Genomic DNA, 25,807 nt, shown 5'->3' with positions numbered 1-25,807 from the left:
AATCAGTAGAATTTAGTGTAACTTAAAACCTTTACGCACTTAGTTTGATTTAACACAGCATTTTATACACGACTAAGTCGAATCTGCATCCCCATGAGCACGATGGCCCATAATAATACATTTTATTACATAACACTTTTTAAAACATGTTAAATACTTTACAAAGAACACATATACAGTGTGTTCAAAAATACATTCATATACAGTATATACATATTGCAGTAGAATACAAACTAAACAGACAGAGAAAAATTGCACACAATAAATAAAAAAAAAGGTTTAGGAAATGAATAGGTGTGCTTTGCACATGCTCTTCCCCACAATAGCCAGATCATTACAACTGTATATCAGAATTTTTTAAATTCTATAAACCTAGCCTTTCGTAACACTCATCTTATATACAGTGGGCTCATGTATTTGGACACTTAAGCTACACTTAAAATTGTATGAATGTCTTTGCATCATATGACAAAATGCCAATTTATTTGTCATTTATTTTATAGATTTATAGTACAAACACACTTTTCAACCAAAATGTTTCACAAAAACAAGTTTATTATAGAGGTTGACCAATAGTGGGTTTTGCCAATACCGATAACCAAGGTGATGGAAAAGGCTGATAACTGAAATGGCAGATATTTTTTAAAACCTTTTTATAGAATGTTAACAAATTTTCTTAGTCTTTCCTTTCTATGAAGGGCACAGACATAGAGGCTACATGAGTCCAAAATGAATAAAATCCCAGATGAAGTTTATTGTTCAACCAAAACCCCAATAATAACCAGAACAAAAAGAAGATTTGGTGCATTATGTGGGACTTTTAACTGTAAACAATCCGAAAACATATAAAGGGCTCTTATTTTGCAGTGACAAGGATTTGGCTACGTCACAATAATGAAGTATTTATGGTTTTTTTATAGTCTATATATTCACCAGAAAATAGTAATGTGTATATGTATACACATTTATATTTCACCAGATGAGGTTTAATGAGGAATAAATTTATTATTATTCACAAGATATGAAATTGGAGACCTGATGTATGTGCTGACAGGGGTACGTTCCCATATTGTAGCATTTTTCTTTGCATATCCTTGCTTCAATTTAGAACACTTGATTATCTAATCAAAATATGCATTGAAGTGAGGATAAAAATATGGATGAATATTGTCAATGATGAAAGACTTAAATTTAAAAAGGTGTTAGTGATTGTTTTAATTTCATCGCTACAGGCCGCTGTTATACTGTAGAATCAAGAAATTTTAACAGTAGATTCTCCCAGTGCTGGCCACAGAGGAACATGGAGGAATAAAAAAATTAAAATCTGCAACTATCTGCATAGATTTTTGCCGATAACCCGATAATTTCAAAAAGCAACTATCGGCAGATTAATTGGTAAAACAGATATATCGGTCTACCTCTAGTTTGTTAGGTTTGAAATTATAAAAGCCATAGATGTACAGCTAAAAATGAAGACAAAAAAGTATTTGGAAACTTTCTGGTTGACAAAATTTAGAGGACCATGTTCATAGTTAATGTGATGAACTACCCGTGCAAATATGTTCACTCTGCAAGGACACTTGTGTGAACTTGAGAGGAAATTACTTCATATATCCACAAAAAAATAATTTTAACACCATATGGTTACAAGTAATTACAAAAATAGCACAAAAAATTGAAGTTAGTTCTGAGATCATATTTATTTTTGCTGATGCTACTTGATTTGATGTGTTGTATCTAACTTAATGACATTAAGACATTTTCAAGTGTCCAGATCAATCAGATATTGCACTGTATCAGGAGTTGCTTCATGTAACACCTGAAGATCGCCATCAAAGTATATGGACGAGGATTCATTTACAGATGGTCAATTGTCTTACAAGCACAGTCACCTGCTGCAGAATCTGCAACTGTCAACTTATGAATGAGGTAGGCCTGTTCAACATGACCCACTCACGGAGCTTCAGCTCGAAACCGAGCAATCTGTATGCTGAGTCAGTGACAAGGTGGCAATTAACCAGCAAGGTTGAGATAAAAAAAAAACTTCTCTACACCTCTCTGCCAGACCACTGGCTGGGCTGAGTGTCCAAACAGGTGTTGGAAGAAGGTCCAATTTTGCCAGTATCTGGAAGGTCAAGAGTTCTTGTGTCATCGACAGCTCTCAAGATAATGTATGGCTGCAACTTTATGTCTCAAGCAATAGCCGTGTTTCCAGGGCTTCATCGTGCCTCCTCGGGGGCAACGGCAAAGTGCCTTTGGCCTGCGATTACCTTTGGGCCAAAGAAGGCCAACTGGGGATTGAGGCAGGGTCAGTGTCAAAGGCGGAGTCAGGTCTCGCTTCCCACCAAGCAAAGACCAAAATAAGGCAACAAACGGCAGCTTCAGTCTCCACCATGTTCATTTTAAGGGCTAGTTAGTCTCCAGAGTCTGATACTTCACCTTGAGCTTCCCTCTTGCTTGTAAAATGGGTGGTGTGTGTGACATTGGCACCAGGGTGGCGTATTAAGGCAACTCTGCGGGGCTATTGGCCCGATGGTGGGAATGCAGATCGATTTTGGTCTTGCTGCTCGAGGCCCGAGGCTATTAGCACTGGCTGAGCAGTTGATAGCCCTGGCTCGCACTGGCCCGATAGTGAAAACGTGCATGGCTGATGTTAAGTGGAACAAAGTTGGCAAGCACTGGGAGCCAAGGTAGCTCAGTTTACCTGAATGCTCCTTCAGTTGACATCTACTTTTGTATATGTGCTGTTTGAGCAGGCAAGTGTCAATGTTGCAGTGTGTGTAGTCTGTTCGTTAGCTCCCCTTCTGGTTTCGGCAAGTTTCCTCACCAAGTTGATGTTAGAATTTACTTTCTCGGTGCTCTTCTCCACATCTTGTTTGTACAGTATGTCAGCGTCCAATCCAGTGAGATGCCCAGATATTATGAATGATTTACAGACTGAACCTCTTTGTCACCAAATTTCAAATTTGCACTTTGGTTGCTCAGGTGTAAGACACATGTTTCAGTTTTGTTTGTAGTGGGTTGCAAGCTCCACCTTCGGAAGTACTGGTTCAGGATACTTTGATCCCCCTCAAGGGTCTTTTAACATTCAGTTTAGATATATGGAATATGATGAGCCATAAATTTCAGACCACTGTCTGCCTTCTTATCTAAAGGTCACTAAATGTCTCCAGTTTTTTTTAAATATGTAGATCTTGCCTTGGTTCATATCCACTGTCTGAGAAAGAATTGGGCAACAGGAAGTCGTCCTCCACATCCTCCACATCCTCCTCATCCTCCTCATCCTCCTCATCCTCCACAAGAAACTTTAATCCACAGAGATAGCCTGATGACTGAGGACAAGTCTCATTCTCCATCATCATGTCCTCTACATGATCTCTATCCATTTCTGACTTCGGAAGCTTGTTCACAGTAATCGTTTGTGGGAAGTCAGGCAAGGTAAATCTCAAAAGGTTTGAAGCTGAAGAAATATTGTCATCGTATTTATCAGATATTATGTTTTCCTCACTCTTTTCCATATCAGTAGCTAGGCTGTACTTTAAGAAATGCTGATGTAAATTCTCGGCCTTCTCATCTGGATTGGGTAGGTAGATAGAAGGTTCTTGATTGACAGTGGACAGTGGGTAAATTATAACATTAGTAATGCATTCTCTCTGGTGATAAAAAAGAGAGCTGTCCTCCTCAAATGCAGAAACATAGTCCTCTGTGTTCATAAGAACCTTCTGCAATGTCAGTGTAATTGTTTGGAGTTCCACAGGGGTCAGATTTAGGACTCTTTTAGTTCCTGCAATGACGAACTGTAAAGACACAGTATGCATTCTATTATTGCGAATGGCAGTTAAGGCCTGTTCACACCAAGTCTGTTTTTTCAGTGTGATTGTTCGTTCCGGACAAGCTTTTTAACGGGATCAATGGATTCCGATACATACAGAGTCCGACAAATCGTCCGCGGACAATCCAAAGGGTTTTTTTTTTTTTTTTTTTTTTTTTGCTGCAGCTGTTTAATCCAGCATGTTGATGGCGCAAATCAACTGGAAAACACCCGCATTAGACATGCAAATGCTGAAAATTATATGCTAAAAAATAGTTGCAGTTCATGAACCCATTGTACTGCAAACATAAACCCGTTCTGCTTTTGTAAGTCTGCTTATGGTGTTTTGTCTTAATGTACATTTATTTAATATGTATCTCAATGTCCCTGTATATTCTCATGGCATTAAAAATAGCAGCAAGTTTCAGCAATTCGTTTCCATATGAAATATCCCATGAAAAGATTTGTTACATGCAGTGTTTTACTGCATACAAACAAATTGCAGAACCACACTGCTATTTTTATTGCAAGGACAATATAACAAAGTATTGCAATAATTTAAATAAAGAAAAGAACTTGAGCCAGTGTTCCTTTTTATATTATTTTTTATATTATGCATCCTATTTTATACTATAGCCTACTGTTATATCACTGTACCTTGTGTCAAATTATCCAGACATTAATCCAGACATTATAAAAAGAGAATATGGTTTAAGAGTCTGTTTGGAATACTCGTAGCAAAATACAAGTGCAAATAAATATGCGACAGCACTCATTACTCATCTCATTCGTATAAAAACACCAATTATATACTCCTCAAAATGCATCAACACCATGGAAAGAACATAATGAAACAGTTATGCCAAAGTAGGTAAATAAATGCATTAACATTGTTCAATATATTAATCTGTAACAGCTAAAGGTTTGGGCAGGAGACTGGTATAAATGTTTGTAGAATAGCAACAGTGCTGCCTACTGTACAGGGATGAAATAGTTTTTCGTTAAATTTTTTACGGACTCAGTGTGAATAGACCTTCAGTCAGAGGTTCGTCTCGCAAAATCGTAACAATTTTGGTGTGAACACGCCTTTACATTATGAAAACACACTCTGCCATTCATGAAAACCAACACATCTGAAAGAAATGCAATTTAATTTTCATAAATTATTATTATGTATTAATATACTGTTTACAGTGGGGTCCAAAGATCTGAGACCAAAAGTGAGGATGCTTCTACTTTTTGTTTTTCAAATTGAGTACAAATTCCATTTTATTATAAATTATATTACCAGTGTAATAATTTAAGTGAAAAATGGAATTAAAAAAATTGTCTTGACTTTTTGTACAAAGGAGTTAACATGGTCAGTTATAATCGAGCTACAGTGAGTTTTTGTGTAGTCAAGCTACAGTCTTCATCTGCTGTCCAAGTAAAGAAGGACGTTTTGCCAGTTGCATTGAATACACGTGTCGCCAGACCAGTTGTTAAAAAAAAAAAAATAATTGTTTGGTACCATTTCGGTCGGACTAAAGCATTTACATGCATTTTAAACAGACAAATTATTTTTTTAGTTCAAAAAAAAAATCTAACTTTTAGTTTAGTGACATAGAATTTGTGTAGAATATTAAATATTTATAATATTCCTTCTTCATTCTACGTCATAACTTTTTTCTTTTGAATTATACAAAATACTAAAACTTAGTTTTATTTCCAGACTTAAATGAAAAGAAAAACAAAGATCTCATGCTCAAAATGTTCTTATTTACATACAACATATGATAAGTGCAACTTCAATTCTGAAGTCATCATAAACTAGTAAAAACACAGAGCTTAATGAAGTTCAATGGTATTTAAGTACATACCAGAGATTTTGGAATGCGGAGATTCTTCATTTTAGGCCTCATGTGGTTAAGACAAATGAATGTCAAAACAATTCCAGTTAAAAACGTAATCAGCAGCATTGCCACAACGTACACCTTTATGGTTGAAGAGCTTCCAGGAGAATCTGTTAATACATATACGTATATATATATATATATATATATATATATATATATATATATATATATATATACACACACACACACACATACTATGGTAACATATACCTGTATATCCCAGTCAAAAGATCTCAGTAAAAATAAATCCACTACCTGACAAGAAGATACATTTGGTGGTGTTGAAGTTCTCGTTACGTGAGGCCTGGTGATGACTGGCAGAAACATTAACACAGTAGCTCTTGCCAGAAGGCACATCAGGAAAAGTGTAGAAGGAATTTGAGGTTGATGTCATTGCTACAAACTTCCAAAAACAAAGAAATGTAATCCTTTGTCAGCAACAATATCAAAATCAGCCCATCTAATTTTACCTCCATTGTGGAAAGACAAAGTTTAATATACCTTCTGCACAATTTAAATTACGCAATGCCCTCTAAACTGAAAAAATCACATTTGGAAATCAATTATCAAGTTATATCATTAACACCCCATTGAATAGTCTTTTACCTTTGATTCCCCGATAGAATTGTTCTCAAACAGGAATAAGTAGAATTTCAGGTGGAGTATGATATCTGGTTTTAATTTCAGCCAGTGATTGAAGGTAATGTTAATGGACTGTTGGTCAGTTGAGACATTTACATCTGGGGAACTCAGACGAGCTGCGGAAAAACACATTTCCAGAATCACTTATCTTGATCATAGATTTAAGAGAAATTTTCAATGTACTGTATATTTACTTATAATGACATTACTAATTCTGAAGGGCTCTCATAATATTTTGAACTAACAGTCTCCATATGGCTGGAAAGACTTCGATATAGTTGTCCAGTTGGAGCTTGTTCCTTTAAATGTGGTCTTGACCCTCACAAAGTAATTCCCAAAGAGGTCGTCAGGTTGCCGGTCAAAGGTCAACTCGCACTTCAACATGGCTGTGTTAGTGCAGTTTGCAGACTGATTCCACTTTCTTCCAGCCCTAGCCAAACAATTCCATCATTAATGTAAAAACACTCTTCATTTAGGAGCAACCAATCAAAGTTTTGACAATAAGCAGGCCCAGAGTGAATCTAAGTTTTTGCATTTTCTGCACTGATTTTTGGGGAAAATCTACAGAATAATGCAGAATTAATTAAACATGGTAAATAGTGTTAATCAATCTGAGAGCATAATCAGATTATTTAAAAATGTAAAGGTGCACACAGTAATTTTTTCTTCATCAAAAAAGTTTAACTCCTAATTAAATGAATAGTACTTTTGAAACATATGTATAAGATCATGAGCGCTCACATGAGATGAAGGCTCCAGTCATATCAGTAACCTTATAAAAGGTGTTTTATTCTACGTGGGGAGGGTCCCTATATGGGGGCTGCCATGTTAGGATCACAAGACCAGCCGAATACTACTCGCTTAATCTCAGTAACCGTCCTGTTATTTGAGACTTTACTCATGAATTAAGTTAATTATAGCTCACTGTGAATAGTGAATTTCTACTATGGCATTGGTAACTGAAAACTATTGATTTTGAATGATGCTGCATCCACACCATAGTGTGTCAGTGTAAGTGCAAAATGACAAATTTAATACAAATAAAAAAAAGCATATTATTAAATATATATAAACATATTATTATATATTAATAAATTATATATATATATATATATATATATTAGGAAATCAGTTAGTCTCTTGGTATGAATATACATACATGTTTTGTACAAGTATAAACTCCAAAGTATATCTGGTGCCTGGAGGGTTCCCTTGTCCAGGAAGCCATTCAACTGTAGCCTTAAAATCCAGTAATCCCACACTCAAATTATTTGGGGGAGAGAGCATTGCTGTAAATAAATAGTGGTGGGGAGGAAGATTATTGTAATTTGCACTGCAAAACATAATGTAAAAAAATGTAATTATGCAAGCAAATTTTCTTTAAAGCACAGCACATTGTAAGTCACAACTATATATAAATCAGCATATCTTGAAAATGTACAAGTCGCAACTACATGGAAGTCAGCATATCTTGACACTGTACAAGTCGCAACTACATGGAAGTCAGCATATCTTGACACTGTACAAGTCGCAACTACATGGAAGTCAGCATATCTTGACAATGTACAAATCGCAACTACATGGAAGTCAGCATATCTTGACAATGTACAAATCGCAACTACATGGAAGTCAGCATATCTTGACACTGTACAAGTCGCAACTACATGGAAGTCAGCATACCTTGACAATGTACAAGTCGCAACTACATGGAAGTCAGCATACCTTGACAATGTACAAGTCGCAACTACATGGAAGTCAGCATACCTTGACAATGTACAAGTCGCAACTACGTGGAAGTCAGCATATCTTGACAATGTACAAGTCGCAACTACATGGAAGTCAGCATATCTTGACACTGTACAAGTCGCAACTACGTGGAAGTGAGCATATCTTGACAATAACAGGGTGTGCTATGTATACAATACAAAAGTGGAGTGGTGTAGTTTTTGTGTCATGAGGTTAAAATGTTACTATTCTGGCCATCATTTCATTGGGCTTTTACATAAAAAAAAATCTGATGCATATAATGCCAAAATTAAACATTACCTATACTCTACCTTTAGATGGAATCACAGATATTTGGAGCAATGTGAAGATGCAGGATATAAACCAGGTCATTTTGTCATCAAACCATATCAAACCCTTAAAACGATGACCATGGTAGACGCTTTGAAGTTTATCTTCAATCTAGCCTTCAAAAGTGGAGTACAATCCTTTTCTTCACCAGAGATCACTGATAATTTGCAGCTGGAAGAAAAGATGATATAAAAAGAAATATGCATTTTAGCATTTTGATATGCAAAATTATTATTCTGGTGCTATCAGTTTTTGATTAAAAGGGAACAACTTTACAATTACAATATTAGACAGAATTCTACCAATATAAAATGCAATAATAATAAATATAATAACTGTTTAGTAAAATCCTAAGGTAACAATTGCAGAACAATTACAGTCATACTCACCACATTACACCACATCTCTTTTTAAAAAGCGTCACTCTTTTCCTTAAAGAAATGTCTTTAGGGGATGTCAAATTCAAGATATATCTCAATGTAATTTCTAAAAGAGGAATAAAAAATATATATTTCTTTGTCTAAACATTATACGCAGGATGAGAGAAGAATATTTTAAGGCTTACACTGTCAAGATATCAAACATGTCCAGACCTCTTTACAGATCTACTGATGCATTTTGGGTTTAAGTTCCTCCCCTGTTACCTTGACACCCAAACAGGTTGTTCCAGTATGCAAGGTGGAATCTCACGTCTACTTCATAAGTCGCCACCCAGAATGATTAATGCTGCAAACATTGTAACCGATAAACATTCCCTTCTCAAAATTATAAACAGATTGGTTTGTTATGACATCCTGAAGACATTTAAAAAGAAGCTTTATGATATGAATGAAGAGTTTTATTTAAAATATTTTTAAACTATTGGTTGAACAAGCTTATTTCAATGTCTTCCAAGTGACCCAAGTGCAAACCATCTTAGCAGCACAATTAAACAAATATAATGGGATTGATGATCAATTCATTTGGAGTCTTACATTTAGATAACATAATCTGTAAAAAATATAAATGATTTATTGAGGTTAATTCTCTTTTAAATTAAAGATTCATAATTCTGTTTATAAAAAAGGTTCAGCTGCCACATTGAAAATTAAGGTAGATTCATAGAATATTAAAACTAGTAAAATATTCATTGTATATTTGCCAATAGCCAAGTAATGGCTTATGACTAGTTATTATGTCTGTTGTAGATACTGTACATGTATGTACATTTTTCCACCTTATAATGCTAAAAGTGATGGAGTAAATCCACTTAAGGCAAATTAGAATAGACCTCTTTACTAAAATGTTATTGTGGACAGGATACATCCATTCAAGGGTGTAGATTTGGCTTGAACATTGGGTGAACATTTACCCATCTTTCCACTGATCATGGTAATGGAGATGTGTTTTTCTCTCTTTTTTTATTTCTGTACTGCCTGTACTGATATTCTTCAAACAATCTATTTTTATACTTCTCCCCCACATTTTACTGCAAATAATTCAGCTTGAACCACTTAACCTAATCATTAAAAAAACAAATTGTATTTCATGTTAGCCTTGAGTGTTTCCTGTTTTTGGTTTTTAAAAACTTTACACTGTTAAGAAATTTTAGATTAAAGTTTGAAAATCTCCATTTGATTTACATTGTTCAAATGTTCGCCATTCAAAAAGTAACCAAAAGCTGTAATGTCATTGTACTTTTTGTATCCTCTATTGTGATTTGTTTTCTTTCTTGCAGCTATTTACCCATCAATGGACACCTTTACAAGCAGAGAGAGAGAGAGAGAGAGAGAGAGAGATGGGTTCGGGGAATTAAGCAGGCCAGATTCAAACCTGCATCCTTCAGCAATTGGCTTTTATGCATTGTGAGCACGTGAGTTAGCCAATACACTACAGCTCTGATTCCAATGTGATTTTTTAAAAGTCAAAAATCCAGAAGTCCTGTAATGTCTCCTCCAAAATGGAAGCTTAAGACCAACATGAAGAATAGAACTTTATGAATACCTAAACTGATTAACAGAATGTCTGTCTTTATGTCCTTAGGAAGGCATCTTGATTTCTGCAACACCATCGCTTTCCCATAATTCCCTACAATTCACATTATCACACTTATACTGTAGTTCAGATTATTTAGGGGTCAGACCAGCATTTATGGCTAGAACTGTAAACCCCATTAGACTGGACGGAACAAACATCAATGAAATAATAGAGGCCTTGTGTAGTCTTTTTAAGCTGGAACCTCAAGTCCTCACTCCTGTTCACCATGAATGGCATGACTGTCCAGTATGGCAAACAGGGCTTTGGTTATGTTGCCTGTTTTGTCCGTAGTCTGTTGTTCCCAAAGTCTTGAGTGGCGCCTCTCTTGATTTTGGGTTCATATCTATCCTACATTGACCCCAAGGCCGACCTGCAACTTGTCTGCTCTGTGATTGACAAAGGCACCCATAATCAATGTGGCAGGAAGAGGGTACAGTCTCTTCTCCAGAACTCCTCCAATTATACAGCGGCTATCCAACATTCCTGAAAAACATAAAAAAGATGTTGACAGAATGATGACAGTATTCTTAATTAAATGTTAATCATAAGTTAAATCATTCTTACAGTATAGTAGAAATGACTGGTGGGGTTCTATAACTGGAATGGAAATTCTATATAATGCATAAGGCATTTCAAAGAATTTAGAAAATACAGCATTGTAACTGCTGAAAAAATGAATTCAGCTATCCTTGATTATAACATTTGGTTAATTAAGACCACATACACTACCGGTCAAAAGTTTTGAAACACTTGACCGAAATGTTTCTCATGATCTTCAAAATCTTTTGATCTGAAGGCATATGATTAAATGTTTGAAATTAGTAATTATATTTTAGTAAAATATAATTGTGCCACCATATTAATTTATTTCATTATAAATCTAAAATTTAATTAAAAATAAAAAAAGTTTTTGAAATTGATGACTTGGACCAAATAATAAAGATAAGCAGCCAATAAGTGCCCAACATAGATGGGAACTCCTTCAATACTGTTTAAAAAGCATCCCAGGGTGATACCTCAAGAAGTTGGTTGAGAAAATGTCAAGAGTACATGTCTGCAAATTCTAGACAAAGGGTGACTACTTTGAAGATGCTAAAATATAACACAGTTTTGATTTATTTTGGATTTTGTTTATTCACAACATAATTCCCATAGTTCCATTTATGTTATTCCATAGTTTTGATGACTTTACTATTATTCTAAAATGTGAAAAAAAAAAATTATAATAAAGAATGAGTAAGTGTTTCAAAACTTTTGACCGGTAGTGTACATTCGCTCATGACCCAGAGAGTCGCAAACTAGAGTTCAGTCTGTTTTAATTCACTGACGTGACGTCCTCAGCTAATTTTGATTAGACTGATCATCGAAAACAAACTCTCTCCAGTGGTTTTCAAGAGTAAGGGTGAATTCATTTATAAGCGCTCCGAGTATGGAGCCACTTCGATCAGAAATGCATGTAAATTCATATTTTTATAATGCGAACCAACATCCCCCTGTTAAAAATGTGTGATTTTTCTTATGTTAAAATATTGCTTATCATAGAGACAATTATAATGTAACAATGCATTTTTTTAGGTTGATTTCCCCCAAAGAATGTAAACACTGGCTCTGTAGTGCTTTCTTTTTTTTCTTTTTTTTTTTATCTCCTTTTCTCCCAATTTGGAGTGCCCAATTCCTACTACTTAGTAGGTCCTCATGGTGGTGCGGTTGCTCACCTCAATCCGGGTGGTGGAGGACAAGTCTCAGTTGCCTCCGCTTCTGAGACAGTCAATCCGTGCATCTTATCACGTGACTCGCTGTACATGACACCGCGGAGACTCACAGCATGTGGAGGCTCATGCTATTATCCGCGATCCACGTACAACTTACCACGCACCCCATTGAGAGCGAGAACCATTAATCACGACCACGAGGAGGTTACCCCATGTGACTCTACCCTCCCTAGAAACCGGGCCAATTTGGTTGCTTAGGAGACCTGGCTGAAGTCACTCAGCACACCCTGGATTCGAACTCACGACTCCAGGTGTGGTAGTCTGCATCAATACTTGCTGAGCTACCCAGGCCCACGGCTCTGTAGCGCTTTCAAAACTTGTCAACTTCTGGCTCAACCAACTGCATGACTTTGGGGCGGGACTACCTGTAATAAGTTAGCAACAGCAGACTAAGAGTGGCAAGAGTGTTCTGAAAAACCGTTTAGAAATTATATATATATATATATATATATATATATATATATATATATATATATATATATATATATATACAGGTGCATCTCAATAAATTAGAATGTCGTGGAAAAGTTAATTTATTTCAGTAATTCAACTCAAATTGTGAAACTCGTGTATTAAATAAATTCAATGCACACAGACTGAAGTAGTTTAAGTCTTTGGTTCTTTTAATTGTGATGATTTTGGCTCACATTTAACAAAAACCCACCAATTCACTATCTCAAAAAATTAGAATACATCATAAGACCAATAAAAAAAAACATTTTTAGTGAATTGTTGGCCTTCTAGAAAGTATGTTCATTTACTGTATATGTACTCAATACTTGGTAGGGGCTCCTTTTGCTTTAATTACTGCCTCAATTCAGCGTGGCATGGAGGTGATCAGTTTGTGGCACTGCTGAGGTGGTATGGAAGCCCAGGTTTCTTTGACAGTGGCCTTCAGCTCATCTGCATTTTTTGGTCTCTTGTTTCTCATTTTCCTCTTGACAATACCCCATAGATTCTCTATGGGGTTCAGGTCTGGTGAGTTTGCTGGCCAGTCAAGCACACCAACACCATGGTCATTTAACCAACTTTTGGTGCTTTTGGCAGTGTGGGCAGGTGCCAAATCCTGCTGGAAAATGAAATCAGCATCTTTAAAAAGCTGGTCAGCAGAAGGAAGCATGAAGTGCTCCAAAATTTCTTGGTAAACGGGTGCAGTGACTTTGGTTTTCAAAAAATACAATGGACCAACACCAGCAGATGACATTGCACCCCAAATCATCACAGACTGTGGAAACTTAACACTGGACTTCAAGCAACTTGGGCTATGAGCTTCTCCACCCTTCCTCCAGACTCTAGGACCTTGGTTTCCAAATGAAATACAAAACTTGCTCTCATCTGAAAAGAGGATTTTGGAACACTGGGCAACAGTCCAGTTCTTCTCCTTAGCCCAGGTAAGACACCTCTGACATTGTCTGTGGTTCAGGAGTGGCTTAACAAGATGAATACGACAACTGTAGCCAAATTCCTTGACATGTCTGTGTGTGGTGGCTCTTGATGCCTTGACCCCAGCCTCAGTCCATTCCTTGTGAAGATCACCCAAATTCTTGAATCGATTTTGCTTGACAATCATAAGGCTGCGGTTCTCTTGGTTGGTTGTGCATCTTTTTCTTCCACACTTTTTCCTCAACTTTCTGTTAACATGCTTGGATACAGCACTCTGTGAACAGCCAGCTTCTTTGGCAATGAATGTTTGTGGCTTACCCTCCTTGTGAAGGGTGTCAATGATTGTCTTCTGGACAACTGTCAGATCAGCAGTCTTCCCCATGATTGTGTAGCCTAGTGAACCAAACTGAGAGACCATTTTGAAGGCTCAGGAAACCTTTGCAGGTGTTTTGAGTTGATTAGCTGATTGGCATGTCACCATATTCTAATTTTTTGAGATAGTGAATTGGTGGGTTTTTGTTAAATGTGAGCCAAAATCATCACAATTAAAAGAACCAAAGACTTAAACTACTTCAGTCTGTGTGCATTGAATTTATTTAATACACGAGTTTCACAATTTGAGTTGAATTACTGAAATAAATGAACTTTTCCACGACATTCTAATTTATTGAGATGCACCTGTATATATATATTATTTTTTTTTTTTTTTTACAGAGTTTGGTGGTGCCAGTGGTACCGAAATTACAAAATCCATGTTAAAATTCTTATTTGATCTCGATCTAGTTGGGGGGCCCTAGGCTGCAGCCCATGTTGCCCATTGGGTTAATGTGGCCCTGGCTTTGCAGCAAATTCTTCATTTTCGCCAAAGGTTTGCTTCAGGTTCAATGCTACCGGTGAAGAGCTGCAAACTTCTGGCAAGCATTTGCTCATTTGCATGTGAAAATAATGAGTGGGAAATTTGCAGCAAGTTTGCGGCAAGTTTGTCAGAACTCTCGATTTTTTGTAAGGGAACTAGGAGTTAAAGGGTTAAAAGGGTTAAAATGGTTAAACTACAGTATATCTGCTCTTCTTACCTCTGAAGACCATTTTAGCTTCTGGAAGTTCCATTTGGTAACCAAAAGAGAACGTAGTCTCCTGTGTCCTAGTGCTGGCCTCAAACTCCACTCCTACCTGAATCTGCAGAAATCAAAACTTCAGGATTACGAACTGAATCTAAAGTTTTAATATGTTTAGTCATTGAACATTTTCTAACAGTAACATTTCCTTCAACACCACCATACCTGTTTGTTGGCCTTGTGGTAATAGCTGGCATGAGCTCCTCCTTTACCAGCATTTAGTGTCGCCACCCAATTTGGCCCTAATATAGAAAAGATTTGATATTTTACATAAACATAGAATGTTTGATGTTAAGTTACACTCATATAACAGCTGTTTAAGACTGATGGATGAACACTGAGCTAAAGCAGATGTTTATTCTCACCTGAGTACTGTCCTGCCAGGGTAAGTATGCCCCCTTCTTCAGCTCGACCTCGGTGGTACACCAGCTCTCCCCCCAGTACCAGCTGTGGGGATACACTTTGAAGAAAGTGTGCAACCATGATAACTGTCGTAAAGACAAAAAAGGCATAAACAGGTGAAAAGCCATGATATGCAGAATATCAACATTAAATAGATTATACCATTTTCTGAAGAGCAAAATGCGCCACCATGATGCTAGAGTGTTCGGGATGGTTGTAACTGTACGGTGACTAAGGTGTTCTGGGTGGTTGCTAGGTGGTTACTTACTGGTCCAAGTCAAAAGAGCCCACCCCCAAGTCTCTATACAACCTGGTCTCACAGAATAACGTTGCAATACCTACACTTTTGCAAAATTATTTTTACATGGCTCATTGTACGCATTGTGTATTTCCTGGTAAAATAAACACTAGAGGTGTTACAACAACAACTTTTATTGGGGCCTGGGTAGCTCAGTGGTAAAGACGTTGGCTACCACCCCTGGAGTTTGCTAGTTCAAATCCCAGGGTGTGCTGAGTGACTCCAGCCAGGTCTCCTAAGCAACCAAATTGGCCCGGTTGCTAGGGAGGGTAGAGTCACATGGGGTAACCTCCTCATGATCACTATAATGTGGTTCGCTCTCGGTGGGGCACATGGAGAGTTGTGCGTGGATGCCGTGGTGGATGGCGTGAAGCCTCCACACGCGCTATGTCTCCTCGGTAACGTGCTCAACAAGCCATGTGGTAAGATGCATGGATTGATGGTCTCAGACGCAGAGGCAGCTGAGATTCATCCTCTGCCACCCGGATTGAGGCGAGTCACTACACCACCATGAGGACTTAGAGCACATTGGGAATTGGGCATTCCAAATTCCCCCCCAAAAAAAACCTTTTATTTACTTTCACACAAATAACAAAAAAAAAAAAAAAAACAAACAAACAAAAAAAAGGCAGAGTATGAGTTCTTAAACACTTAATTCTGTTCCTCACACAATGCTATCTTATGATATCAAAACACTTGAAAAATAAGGTGAAACATTTGAACATTTGCATTGCATTACATAATCAACTACAATTACAGGCTTATTCCAGTGTGATCAAGTTGCGCAGTAGCTTAACTGATAGAGTGTTGCTCTTGCGATGGAAAGGACCAGGGTACGAGTCCTGAAGAGCATGTGAGACGACACATGAGCCAGAAGTGTCATAGAAGCATTACAGAATAATGTGGTTGCTTCAGCAATTGCGTTTTTCATGCCACTTTTGATATTTATGACACTATCGGTTATTGGTTTTGAGGAAGGTTTTATCGATTTAAAACTCAATAGAGCATTAGCCATGAACCGTGAAATGTCATTTTGCAAATGTCGTTATTTTCATGAGATCAGGCTGTCTCTATGATATTCTGGCTCTAGATATGTCTCTGTCCTTCCTTCAATGTAAGTCTAAAAAAAATGCCTGTTTTATCATCCACCAGGTGCAAAATCACAGGTCTGATTGCTTAGAAAACAACAGGAAACCTCTCCTCAACAAGTCGTACAATTTGAGGTATCATTTATTACTGTACACACCGAAATTTCATTCTTAGGTTTAGGAGTTCAAATTCCTAACCCTAAGTATGTGCAATAATAATAATGATGCTTGCCTTACACTATTAATAATGGCACCACTAATGACAATGTAAAACAATGATAACTAACTTTCACTTTAACTTTAAAAATTAATGCAAAATAATAATTTGCGGCCTGTAATAGTTTCTCTTAATGAACAGACAGAGCACTTCATCAACATGGCATGTAAGGGCAACCATAGAAGTACCGGTTCAGCATATAAGTAATTGCTTGTTCTAAATAAAGCACATTTCTGTGGTATCTATAAACCAGCCTGTCTTATGGTTTAATGAGAACTCAGGTGATCATGTGGTACCTGATTCACTCAGGATGTCTGGGTTGGCCATTGTAACTGCTGCTGTGAAGTCACTGCCTCTGTATTCAGTCTCAAACTGCCACGTGACAAATTGTGCCAGTTGAGTCTATAAATATATAAGAAGTCAATTACTATTTCTATTTAATTGCATGTCAGTGCATTATATTACGTAATGCTGGGACTAACTTGAAATACTGCTTTAGCTCTTATTCTCTCACTCAGATGGAACAAAGAGTGTGCGTTTAAGCTGCCAGAGGAGTCCATTTCCCCAATGAGCATGGGTGAGCCCTTAAAAGACAGGAGATCAGTGGATTATACTGAAGAAATGTATAACATATTTAATACATCACGCCACAAATGTCACAAGGCCCCCCTAAACCCAAAACAACTTTTTTTGTTAGTATGTAACTTTTGTGCAATGATTTGATTTACATCTTAGTTAAGGGTGACATTAACAACTGTGGATGTTAATGGGACACTGTGCTTTTAGTTGGGGTTATCTGTTATGTTATGTGTTATGTTTTTCAGGATGGGGTGTGTCTGTTTGATTTATAAATTATCATGAAACAACAATGGAAGAAATACATTTGAAAAGAAAAAAAGAAAACTGATTTAATTCTGGATCCTTACCGTATCTTTGCTATCAGTGTCTGATTGTAAGTGTTCAGCGTGAAAGCGATAGCTGGATGGAGCAACAGCACTGAGGTTAAATGCGTGACTGACCTGAGGTGAGATAAATCCACAAGTCCTTCAGTCAGATATTCAGAGCTGACAAGCCCTGAACATTATCATCATAAATAAGACTAAACAAGGGATATTTTCTTATTGAAATAACTATTTGTTGCATTCATATTTGAAACTGAAATCAGATACAGTATATGTGAACAAACCTTGAAAAAACTGCTGAGGGTCTTGTTTATAACCAATTTTACTCCTTCAATCTGCTGTGGAAACACATCTAGGTAGATGCAAGCAATTACAATTATTATCTGATCACAAGTCAAAACTATATGTGAAACGCTCCATCATAAAAAGAAAAGCATTGAAATTATTATATCTGCCACACTGAAATTATTACATCTTGACAATGGTTTGGAGTCACTTTCTAATCATTTGTCAATGGCATTGTTTTTAAAATATGATCTAAATGTCATCCCATACTAGTTTAGGACTGTTGGTTTTTAGTAATGGAAGAATACACTGAAAATGATTGATGAATGTCTTAAATTGTCCCACTTAAAAGGGGTAGTTCACCCAAAAATTAAAATTCTCTCATAATTTACTCACTCACATTTTTTCTGCTGAAAACAAATTAAGATTTTTTTTACAGTAATCCATACAACTCTAGTGGTTTAATCCATGTCTTCAGAAGCGATATGATAGGTGTAAGTGAGAAACAGATCAATATTTAAGTCCTTTTTTACTATTAATTCTCCTCCCTGCCCAGTAGGTGGTGATATGCACAAAGAACGTGAATTGCCAAAAACAAAAGAAGAATGTGAAAGTGGAGATTTATAGTAAAAAAGGACTTAAATATTAATCTGTTTCTCACCCACAACTATCATATCACATCTGAAGATATAGATTTATAGACTCGAATGCAGTAGTGTAGTCTAGGGCACACACAGGCATACGCCATATGCCCATCTATCTTTCTTAGGATTTTACGTATGCCCACCTGAAATAAGTGATGATACGTATTGTCGCCAGTACAATGAGTAGGCTTTTGACCCGGAACTTTTTCAATCTAATAACACGATGCCGCTGCACCGCTGATTGAATTGTGTTTGATTTAAAAAGTGTACAGAGATTCCCTCTAAATGAGTCTAATAAATTCACAAAAGTAGTTCATAAATTCACTGTATGCCCACCTCTTCAGACACTACTAAACCACTGCTCATATGGATTACTTTTATGCTGCCTTTATGTGCTTTTTGGAGCTTCAAAGTTCTGGCCACCATTCACTTGCATTGTATGGACCTACAGAGCTGAGATATTCTTCTAAAAATCTTCATTTGTGTTCAGCAGAAGAAAGAAAGTCATACACATCTGGGATGGCATGAGGGTGAGCAAATGGTGAGGGAATTTACATTTTTGGGTGAACTATCTCTTTAACTGTATTCACCTTACTTTATGTTTGAACAGACTTTGATACAAAACCTTTACAGAAATATAATTTCAGACCTTTACAGTTGCGGTGCAGGCCATCAAAACTCCCCGGGTTGGGCAGCCGTCCATCTCTCCTGTCCCACCGTGATAGGGGTCTATCTTGTGGAAAGGGGGAGTTCTGACGCCCTGGGCGGGATGACAAGGCCAGTACACTGCCCATGGGAACCTACAAGCCAAAAAGAGAGGACCACACACTTCCAACCTGATCTTCTGAACTGTGTAGGACAACAGCAATTTGACATGATGTAAATAACAATAGAGAGATCTCAGCTGTATAATAATAAAAATAGTTATATTCATAAACAATAAAGATAAAAATTGATATAAAAGAAAGCGAGCACATGCATAATAATAATCATACAAGAAATATAATCAACACTGGATGATGCATGCTTCATTAATTATGAAATTACAATATTGTTAATCATGGTTGCAGAATAATGCAAAAATAAAAATATTTAATATTGAAGTGTTGTGCACAACTCGACATTTATGAACACATTTGCACGCTTTATCAGTGCTTAATATTCGCATCTTAACGATCATCTATATCCATGCATTTGGGAAAATTTTGTTAGGCTTTGCAAGTGTATTGTTTCTACTTACGCTGAATGAATGTGGGCTGTGTACAGTATAATAATGTCATATGCAAAAATGATATCCTGAAATCACACTTGAAAAAGCGAGATTTATAAATGCAATGACCGCTGGAAGAGAGTAAGGTGAAAGGATGCCGAGGGATGTAATGATGACAGCTCTAGTGCAGACTCCAGAGTCGGAAGCAGCTGATCAATGCGGTCATTTAAAGAGGAGCAACGACAAAATACTTCCCTACAGAAACATACTGATGCCCATACGGCACACCACTGCAAACAACCACATAAGACATTTGAAAGATGAATGATACATATTATCCTTGTTATATTATCAGCATATGACTTTATTGTGATTGAAAACACATCATTTTGTTCTTAAATGACAGGCTGTGGTTCCTCCTGCGCGAGACAACATGGCAGACGAAGCCACCAGGAAAGCAGTCTCTGAAATACCGCTTTTGAAAACAAATTCAGGACCAAGAGACAGAACTTTGAGTGCAGAGACTTCGAGAGGAATATTTAGCTCTAATAAAGGTAAGCTGTATTCTTGTTGGCTACTGTGTTGGCTGTTTAAGTGAATTAGCATACGTGTCATTGCTCAGGAAAGCAGACAAAATAGACAAACAATAAGAAAAGTCGTAGTTTCAAATATATGCGTTTCTTAAAATCAAGGGCGTAGAATACGCAGGGCTTGCGGGGGACGTGTCCCCCTCACTTTCAATAAAACCAAAGCACTTTTTCACTGGGCAAATGGGTTTACTCTGTGTCTTTCATACAGCAAATGTCTAAATCTGTAAATGCAAAAGTTAAAATTCACTGGGCATTCATGTAATTAATTCAATTAAAATTTTAATTGATTAGGAGCCCTAAAAATATATATCTTATATAGGGTTGGGAGGGTTACTTTTGAGATGTATTCCACTACAGATTACAGAATACATGCTGTAAAATATAATTTGTAATGTATTCTGTTAGATTACTCAAGGTCAGTAACGTATTCTAAATACTTTGGATTACTTCTTCAGCACTGGTAGATTTTTTCACTTGTTTTGACTATAAAAACTCTGCCAGTACAGTAAGACAAAATACACATGTTAAAAATACATTCTCTGAAAAACCTAAATATTTTATGCAGTGTTGTTTCTAAAACAAGATAAATCAAATTTATTTTGTTTTAAAGGTGCAGTATGTAAGATTCAGAAACCCTTGTTATTAATGACACATGTGGCCATTAAGTGAACTGCAGCCAGCTACCTGTTGCTCGTGCTCGTGCTCACGCACGCATTCCATAGGGACACGAGCATCAGCCAAAACAATGACGTAACGTACAAAGAGACAACGTGATTCACCGGCATCATGCTAACAGATGAGGTAGCATAATTAAAATTACAAAGTTATGATTGTTTTACTACAAACTTTGAGACTGTATATTATATTTGACTCTCCAGTGCTGGAACAGGGCTAAAACAAAGTGTGGTTATAGGTCTGACTATACGAGACTGTAGTTTGAAGTAATCACTTTTCTTTGCATGATACATAGGCTATCGTATAAATGCAGTCAATGTCGGCGTTAGCTAGCTAGCCAGCTTTATCAATAGCTGTTAGCTAAATTTGGTGGATGACGACAGTAACTGTTTATAAAATAGACTGTACATTATAAATATTTCATCACAACTGTCATTTTGATACATCGATGCGCTATTGTTTTATAATAATAGAGTGTATATATTTTCTGTGTAACCAAGTTACGTTACACTAATGAATGGGTCTTTTTGCATTATCTTGAACATTGTCTAGCATTCATTTCATGTGTTATTGTAATTTACCTGGCTGAATAATTACAGATTAACATTGTTTATGACAGTTACTGTGCAGGCAAGATCAAGTTAGCTAAAATTACACAGCTCAACCCTTATGGCACTATATTTCACATGCTTTGCAGTTATGTAAGCTTACCTGTCCAATAAGAAGAACGCCAATTCAGGGTCTGTTTTGATCCCCAAAACCGAACGAAGTTCCCTCCAGGAATCAAATGCCCTGCCGATGTTCACTCTAGTTTACACTCGATCACGATCACGTTCTTGCTTAGCCAGATGGGATTCAGTAGATAAATGTTTTTTTTTTTTGTTTTTTTTTTGGCTTACTCTGAGTTTGTGTAGGAATCGGTGTTGTGCTGGGAGCCAGACGTTTGCTGGATTCCATCTCTAAGATAACCTAGTACCTAGTGTTGCAGACTGTCTGTTGACGTGGAAGAGAAGCTACTGTCGAGAGGCAAGGCTCTCGGGAGCGTGCATAAACGTCACATCCTTTGGATTTTCCCGGCAAAACTGACCCGCTCCCTTCACAAGAAAATCAGTTTATAGGCTTTAATAGGCAACCTAGGAAGTCCGGGAAGGGCTCATTTTTTAAGTTGCGTTACACATTGGCAAAAAAAAAAAAAAGGCGAATATTACATGAAAATTGTTACATATCGCACCTTTAAGGATTTTTAGAAATTTTTACAGGAAAACAATACAAAAATTATTATCAAGAATACAATTTGTGCCCTAATATCAAAGGTCTTACTAGAAAAAAAACTAATTATGATCTAACGTGAATTTTCTTGATAAAAAAATATATGATCGTGCCTGGTAACGTGCATGTAAAATGGCTAGAAATAGCATTTTATCTTAGCGTAAAGCTGACAATTTACACAAGGTTCATTTCTATTTCTTCTGCTCCAAACTTACTTCAAACGTATTTCTCTGTCTGCTTGTATGAATGTAACACATCATAAGAAAGTGTTTCACTGCTGTTCAAATGCACTTTGGATCGCATCATTTATATGTATAAATGTTTTCCATCTGAAAGGACTAAATATTAAATGAAACAAATGACAATAAAATGCAAAGTAATCTCATCAGTAATCAAAATATTTTTTGAATGTAACTGTATTATAATTACCAATTATTTAAATTGTAACTGTAGTGGAATACAGTTACTTATTTTTTGTATTTACGTATTCCCGTTACATGTATTCTGTTACTCCCCAACACTGCTCATATATTTATGTTTGTCTTGCACTAATCATTCTGTCCCCCTCACTTTTGAAATGATTGCTATGCTGCTGCTTAAAATAATGCGGATTTTGCTCGTTGTTTTGTTTTTCAGTATGCTGAAAATAACAAAGCAGCTGATAATGATTGGTTTCGTCTAGAGTCCAACAAAGAGGGCACAAGGTCAATTTTTTACTGCTGTTTTGAGACTTACAGGTCTGCAGAACAAAATTGGGCTTTTCCCAATCAGTGGGCATTTTCAAACCATTGGTTAGTTTAGAAATGTAAGCGCAACGTAGTTTTAGCGGGAAGACTAGTAGCTGTACATCATCGCACCATAAGCTAGGTAACTCCTAGCCAATCACATGTAAGCCATTGCTTTACATGTCTGCTCACAATCTATCACATTGCTGTTTCAGTGTGTTAACACAGCAACCTCCACCACCCAACCACCACAGGTTGAGTCCCATCCTGCACAGGGATAGGCTCCTCGCCCCTGCCTCCTATCTCCGGCAGGATATGACAGTTCCGAGTACAACTTCTTCGGACTGCCAGACATGGCTTACGCCAAAGAGAGACATTACATTTCTGTGTTCTATTCATCAAAAAATGTCATCTTAAATTTCAATTAAGTCTGCGAGTCTTCCTGATAGAAACGCCCACAGATTTGAAAACACCCATTATTGTTCTGCAGAGTCCTTTACTTGGCTGTTTCTGCTGATTATAGGTATAATTTCTGATTGATGTCTCAGAGTTTATCATTGAGTATTAATGTATCTTTTCTGCGCTGGTGGTTGGGAAAATGCTGCTACATCTATGAGCTTCTCAAATATGAATTTGACATGGAATTTGATGTAAGACATTTTTGACTTCACTCATGTTTAATAATAATTGGTCGTGTGAGTGATTGTCTTCATCCCAGTGTCCAGATTCCAGTTACAAATCCAGCCACAGTGCCTGAAGTGGCCATTCCTGAGCTAGATGGGAAGACAGCCAAGATGTACAGGTTGGAACGTCTTAAATTTTACATTTCTTACATATTTTGTTGCCTTTTGTTAAGAAAGGATCTTTGTTTTATCTCAGAGGTGGCAAAATCTGCTTGACAGATCACTTCAAACCACTGTGGCCAAGAAATGTACCAAAGTTTGGATTGGCTCATCTCATGGCTTTGGGAGGAAGTAAAGTTGCAAATGAAATATTATGCCGTTTGTTTCTGAAATATTTAGTTATGAATTTATTGCATCTAATAAACACTAATCTCTGTTTTCTCCCAAGCTTGGACCATGGCTTGCAGTTGAGATTCCCGACCTCATTGCAAAAGGCATAACTCAACATAAAGATCAGCGAAACAGCTGAAAACAGTAGCAGTTTTTGCATTTACCTATGTCTTAATGGTATAACTGCGAGCACAAATGACCGTGTTAACAACCGTTTGTTTGAGATCATGGCTTGCTGTCTTTGTGGTTTCAAATTTCTTATTTGCAACCTCACAGAAACTGTGTACTACACATTCACATTTTACAAATGTACATAGATCTGTATTTTCTAACCATAGGCCATGGTTGTTTCAATATTGCCAAGGTGTATGTGATGCCTGTTATTTGTAGTATGTATGTTTTTCATTAGTCAATGCTGGTTCACCGATGTGGAACAATTTTAATTTGTGAACTTTGGGGGTCATCATGAGGATGACAAATAACTTGCTCACACAGATAACTTTAAGTCCATTGAATATTAAATTACACAAAGTGCAGGGAAGCCCCCAGGGTTTTAATAAAGTTGCTCCAATGACTGGGTTGCCAATTCATCATTAGACTAACAATTAGTTTCTAACACAACCATTTCTTGCGAATATTTTTAAATACTTGTAAGCAAATGATAAAAATTAAAAACCAAGAAAAACTTGGCAATATGCAAGTATTAATGTCTAAATATATTTACTTCTAAACCATAGTTTATAATATAATGCAGAATTATCATCTATTCAAATTTTTATTTAGTGGTGATATGTGTGTGGTTGAATTTGTAACATTTTGAATGGTTTAATACCACAAAGTTTAGTGACCTTTAAAATGTTACAAATAAAAGCTGTTTAAGATATCATCTGCTGATAACATAAATGGAATAACTGCATCATTTGTGATTTTCTGAGAGGTGATGGCTTTAGGCTAAGGGATGCATTTTTCCCCATTCTGATGGTTGATGTGAACATTACATATCTGCTTGATTTTATGCATTGAACTGCTGCCATGATTGGATTATAGATAATTGCATGAGTAAGTAGGTGTACAGTTATTCCTAATAAAGTGCATAGTGAGTGTATCTATATACTGTATATGCACATTCACCGATCAGCCACAACATTAAAACCACCTGCCTAATATTGTGTAGGTCCCCCTCGTGCCACCAAATCAGTGCCAACCCGCATCTCAGAATAACATTCTGAGATGTTACTCTTCTCACCACAATTGTACAGAGTGGTTATCTGAGTTACCGTAGACTTTGTCAGTTCAAACCAGTCTGGCGGTTCTCTGTTGACCTCTCTCATCAACAAGTGTTTCTGTCCACATAACTGCCACTCATTGGATGTTTTTTGTTTTTGGCACCATTCTGAGTAAATTCTAGAGACTGTTGTGCGTGAAAATCCCAGGAGATTAGCAGTTACAGAAATAGTCAAACCAGACCACTTTGAGTGTAGTGTCAGAAAAGCGCTATATAAATGTAACATTCATTCATTCATTCATTATTTGCTCTGCAAACACGATACAGGCTTTGGATTTTCAGGACACCGTTATTTCAAGATGACCAGAGCAACATTTCAGCGATGATTGTTCCTCTGGTTAGTGCAAAAATATAACTCCTTTTTCACTGTACATCTTGAAATTGCAGTCTCTAGACATGGTCATGATTTCAAGCTCGATTACACTATACCTTTAATCAAGAACTTTTAATGGTTCCCTTACAGTTGTTAAGGTAAAACATTTTTATAAAAGTGT

The 25,807-nt window shown here is 36.7% G+C and overlaps 2 protein-coding genes and 1 long non-coding RNA gene across 5 annotated transcripts; 1 reads left to right on the top strand and 2 right to left on the bottom strand.

Moving 5' to 3' along the window:
- Positions 1-936: 936 nt before the first annotated feature.
- LOC127426879 (interferon lambda receptor 1-like) lies at positions 937-9,004 on the bottom strand. Of its 3 annotated transcripts, XM_051673968.1 has the most exons (9): positions 8,990-9,004; positions 8,814-8,910; positions 8,406-8,595; positions 7,508-7,637; positions 6,594-6,778; positions 6,313-6,464; positions 5,962-6,109; positions 5,671-5,813; positions 937-3,797 (listed from the first exon to the last, which is right to left on the bottom strand). In XM_051673968.1, exons 3-9 carry the CDS (start codon positions 8,464-8,466, stop codon positions 3,180-3,182), a joined length of 1,437 nt encoding a protein of 478 aa, XP_051529928.1. In that variant the 5' UTR covers positions 8,467-8,595; positions 8,814-8,910; positions 8,990-9,004; the 3' UTR covers positions 937-3,179. The 3 variants fall into 3 exon arrangements, with proteins under 3 accessions (XP_051529928.1, XP_051529937.1, XP_051529948.1); XM_051673977.1 differs by having other exon boundaries at positions 8,395-8,595; positions 8,814-8,995; XM_051673988.1 differs by lacking the exons at positions 8,406-8,595; positions 8,814-8,910; positions 8,990-9,004 and adding an exon at positions 8,113-8,212.
- Positions 9,005-9,303: 299 nt separating this feature from the next.
- Positions 9,304-19,927, bottom strand: LOC127426936 (mitochondrial import receptor subunit TOM40B-like). The gene is made up of 10 exons (XM_051674137.1): positions 19,787-19,927; positions 19,196-19,346; positions 17,902-17,969; positions 17,642-17,734; positions 17,198-17,299; positions 17,012-17,117; positions 15,076-15,198; positions 14,876-14,952; positions 14,669-14,771; positions 9,304-10,923 (listed from the first exon to the last, which is right to left on the bottom strand). Exons 2-10 carry the CDS (start codon positions 19,338-19,340, stop codon positions 10,784-10,786), a joined length of 957 nt encoding a protein of 318 aa, XP_051530097.1. The 5' UTR covers positions 19,341-19,346; positions 19,787-19,927; the 3' UTR covers positions 9,304-10,783.
- Positions 19,928-19,980: 53 nt separating this feature from the next.
- LOC127426998 (uncharacterized) lies at positions 19,981-25,790 on the top strand. Its single transcript, XR_007894887.1, has 2 exons — positions 19,981-20,310; positions 22,927-25,790. It is a non-coding gene; the product is annotated as an uncharacterized LOC127426998 (long non-coding RNA).
- The last annotated feature ends 17 nt before the right edge of the window (positions 25,791-25,807 follow it).

This window comes from Myxocyprinus asiaticus, chromosome 3 (genome assembly GCF_019703515.2).
Source record: "Myxocyprinus asiaticus isolate MX2 ecotype Aquarium Trade chromosome 3, UBuf_Myxa_2, whole genome shotgun sequence".
Lineage (NCBI taxonomy): Eukaryota > Metazoa > Chordata > Actinopteri > Cypriniformes > Catostomidae > Myxocyprinus > Myxocyprinus asiaticus.
The sequence above is the reverse complement of the archived record's forward strand: the minus strand, read 5'-3'. Positions and strand labels throughout refer to the sequence as shown.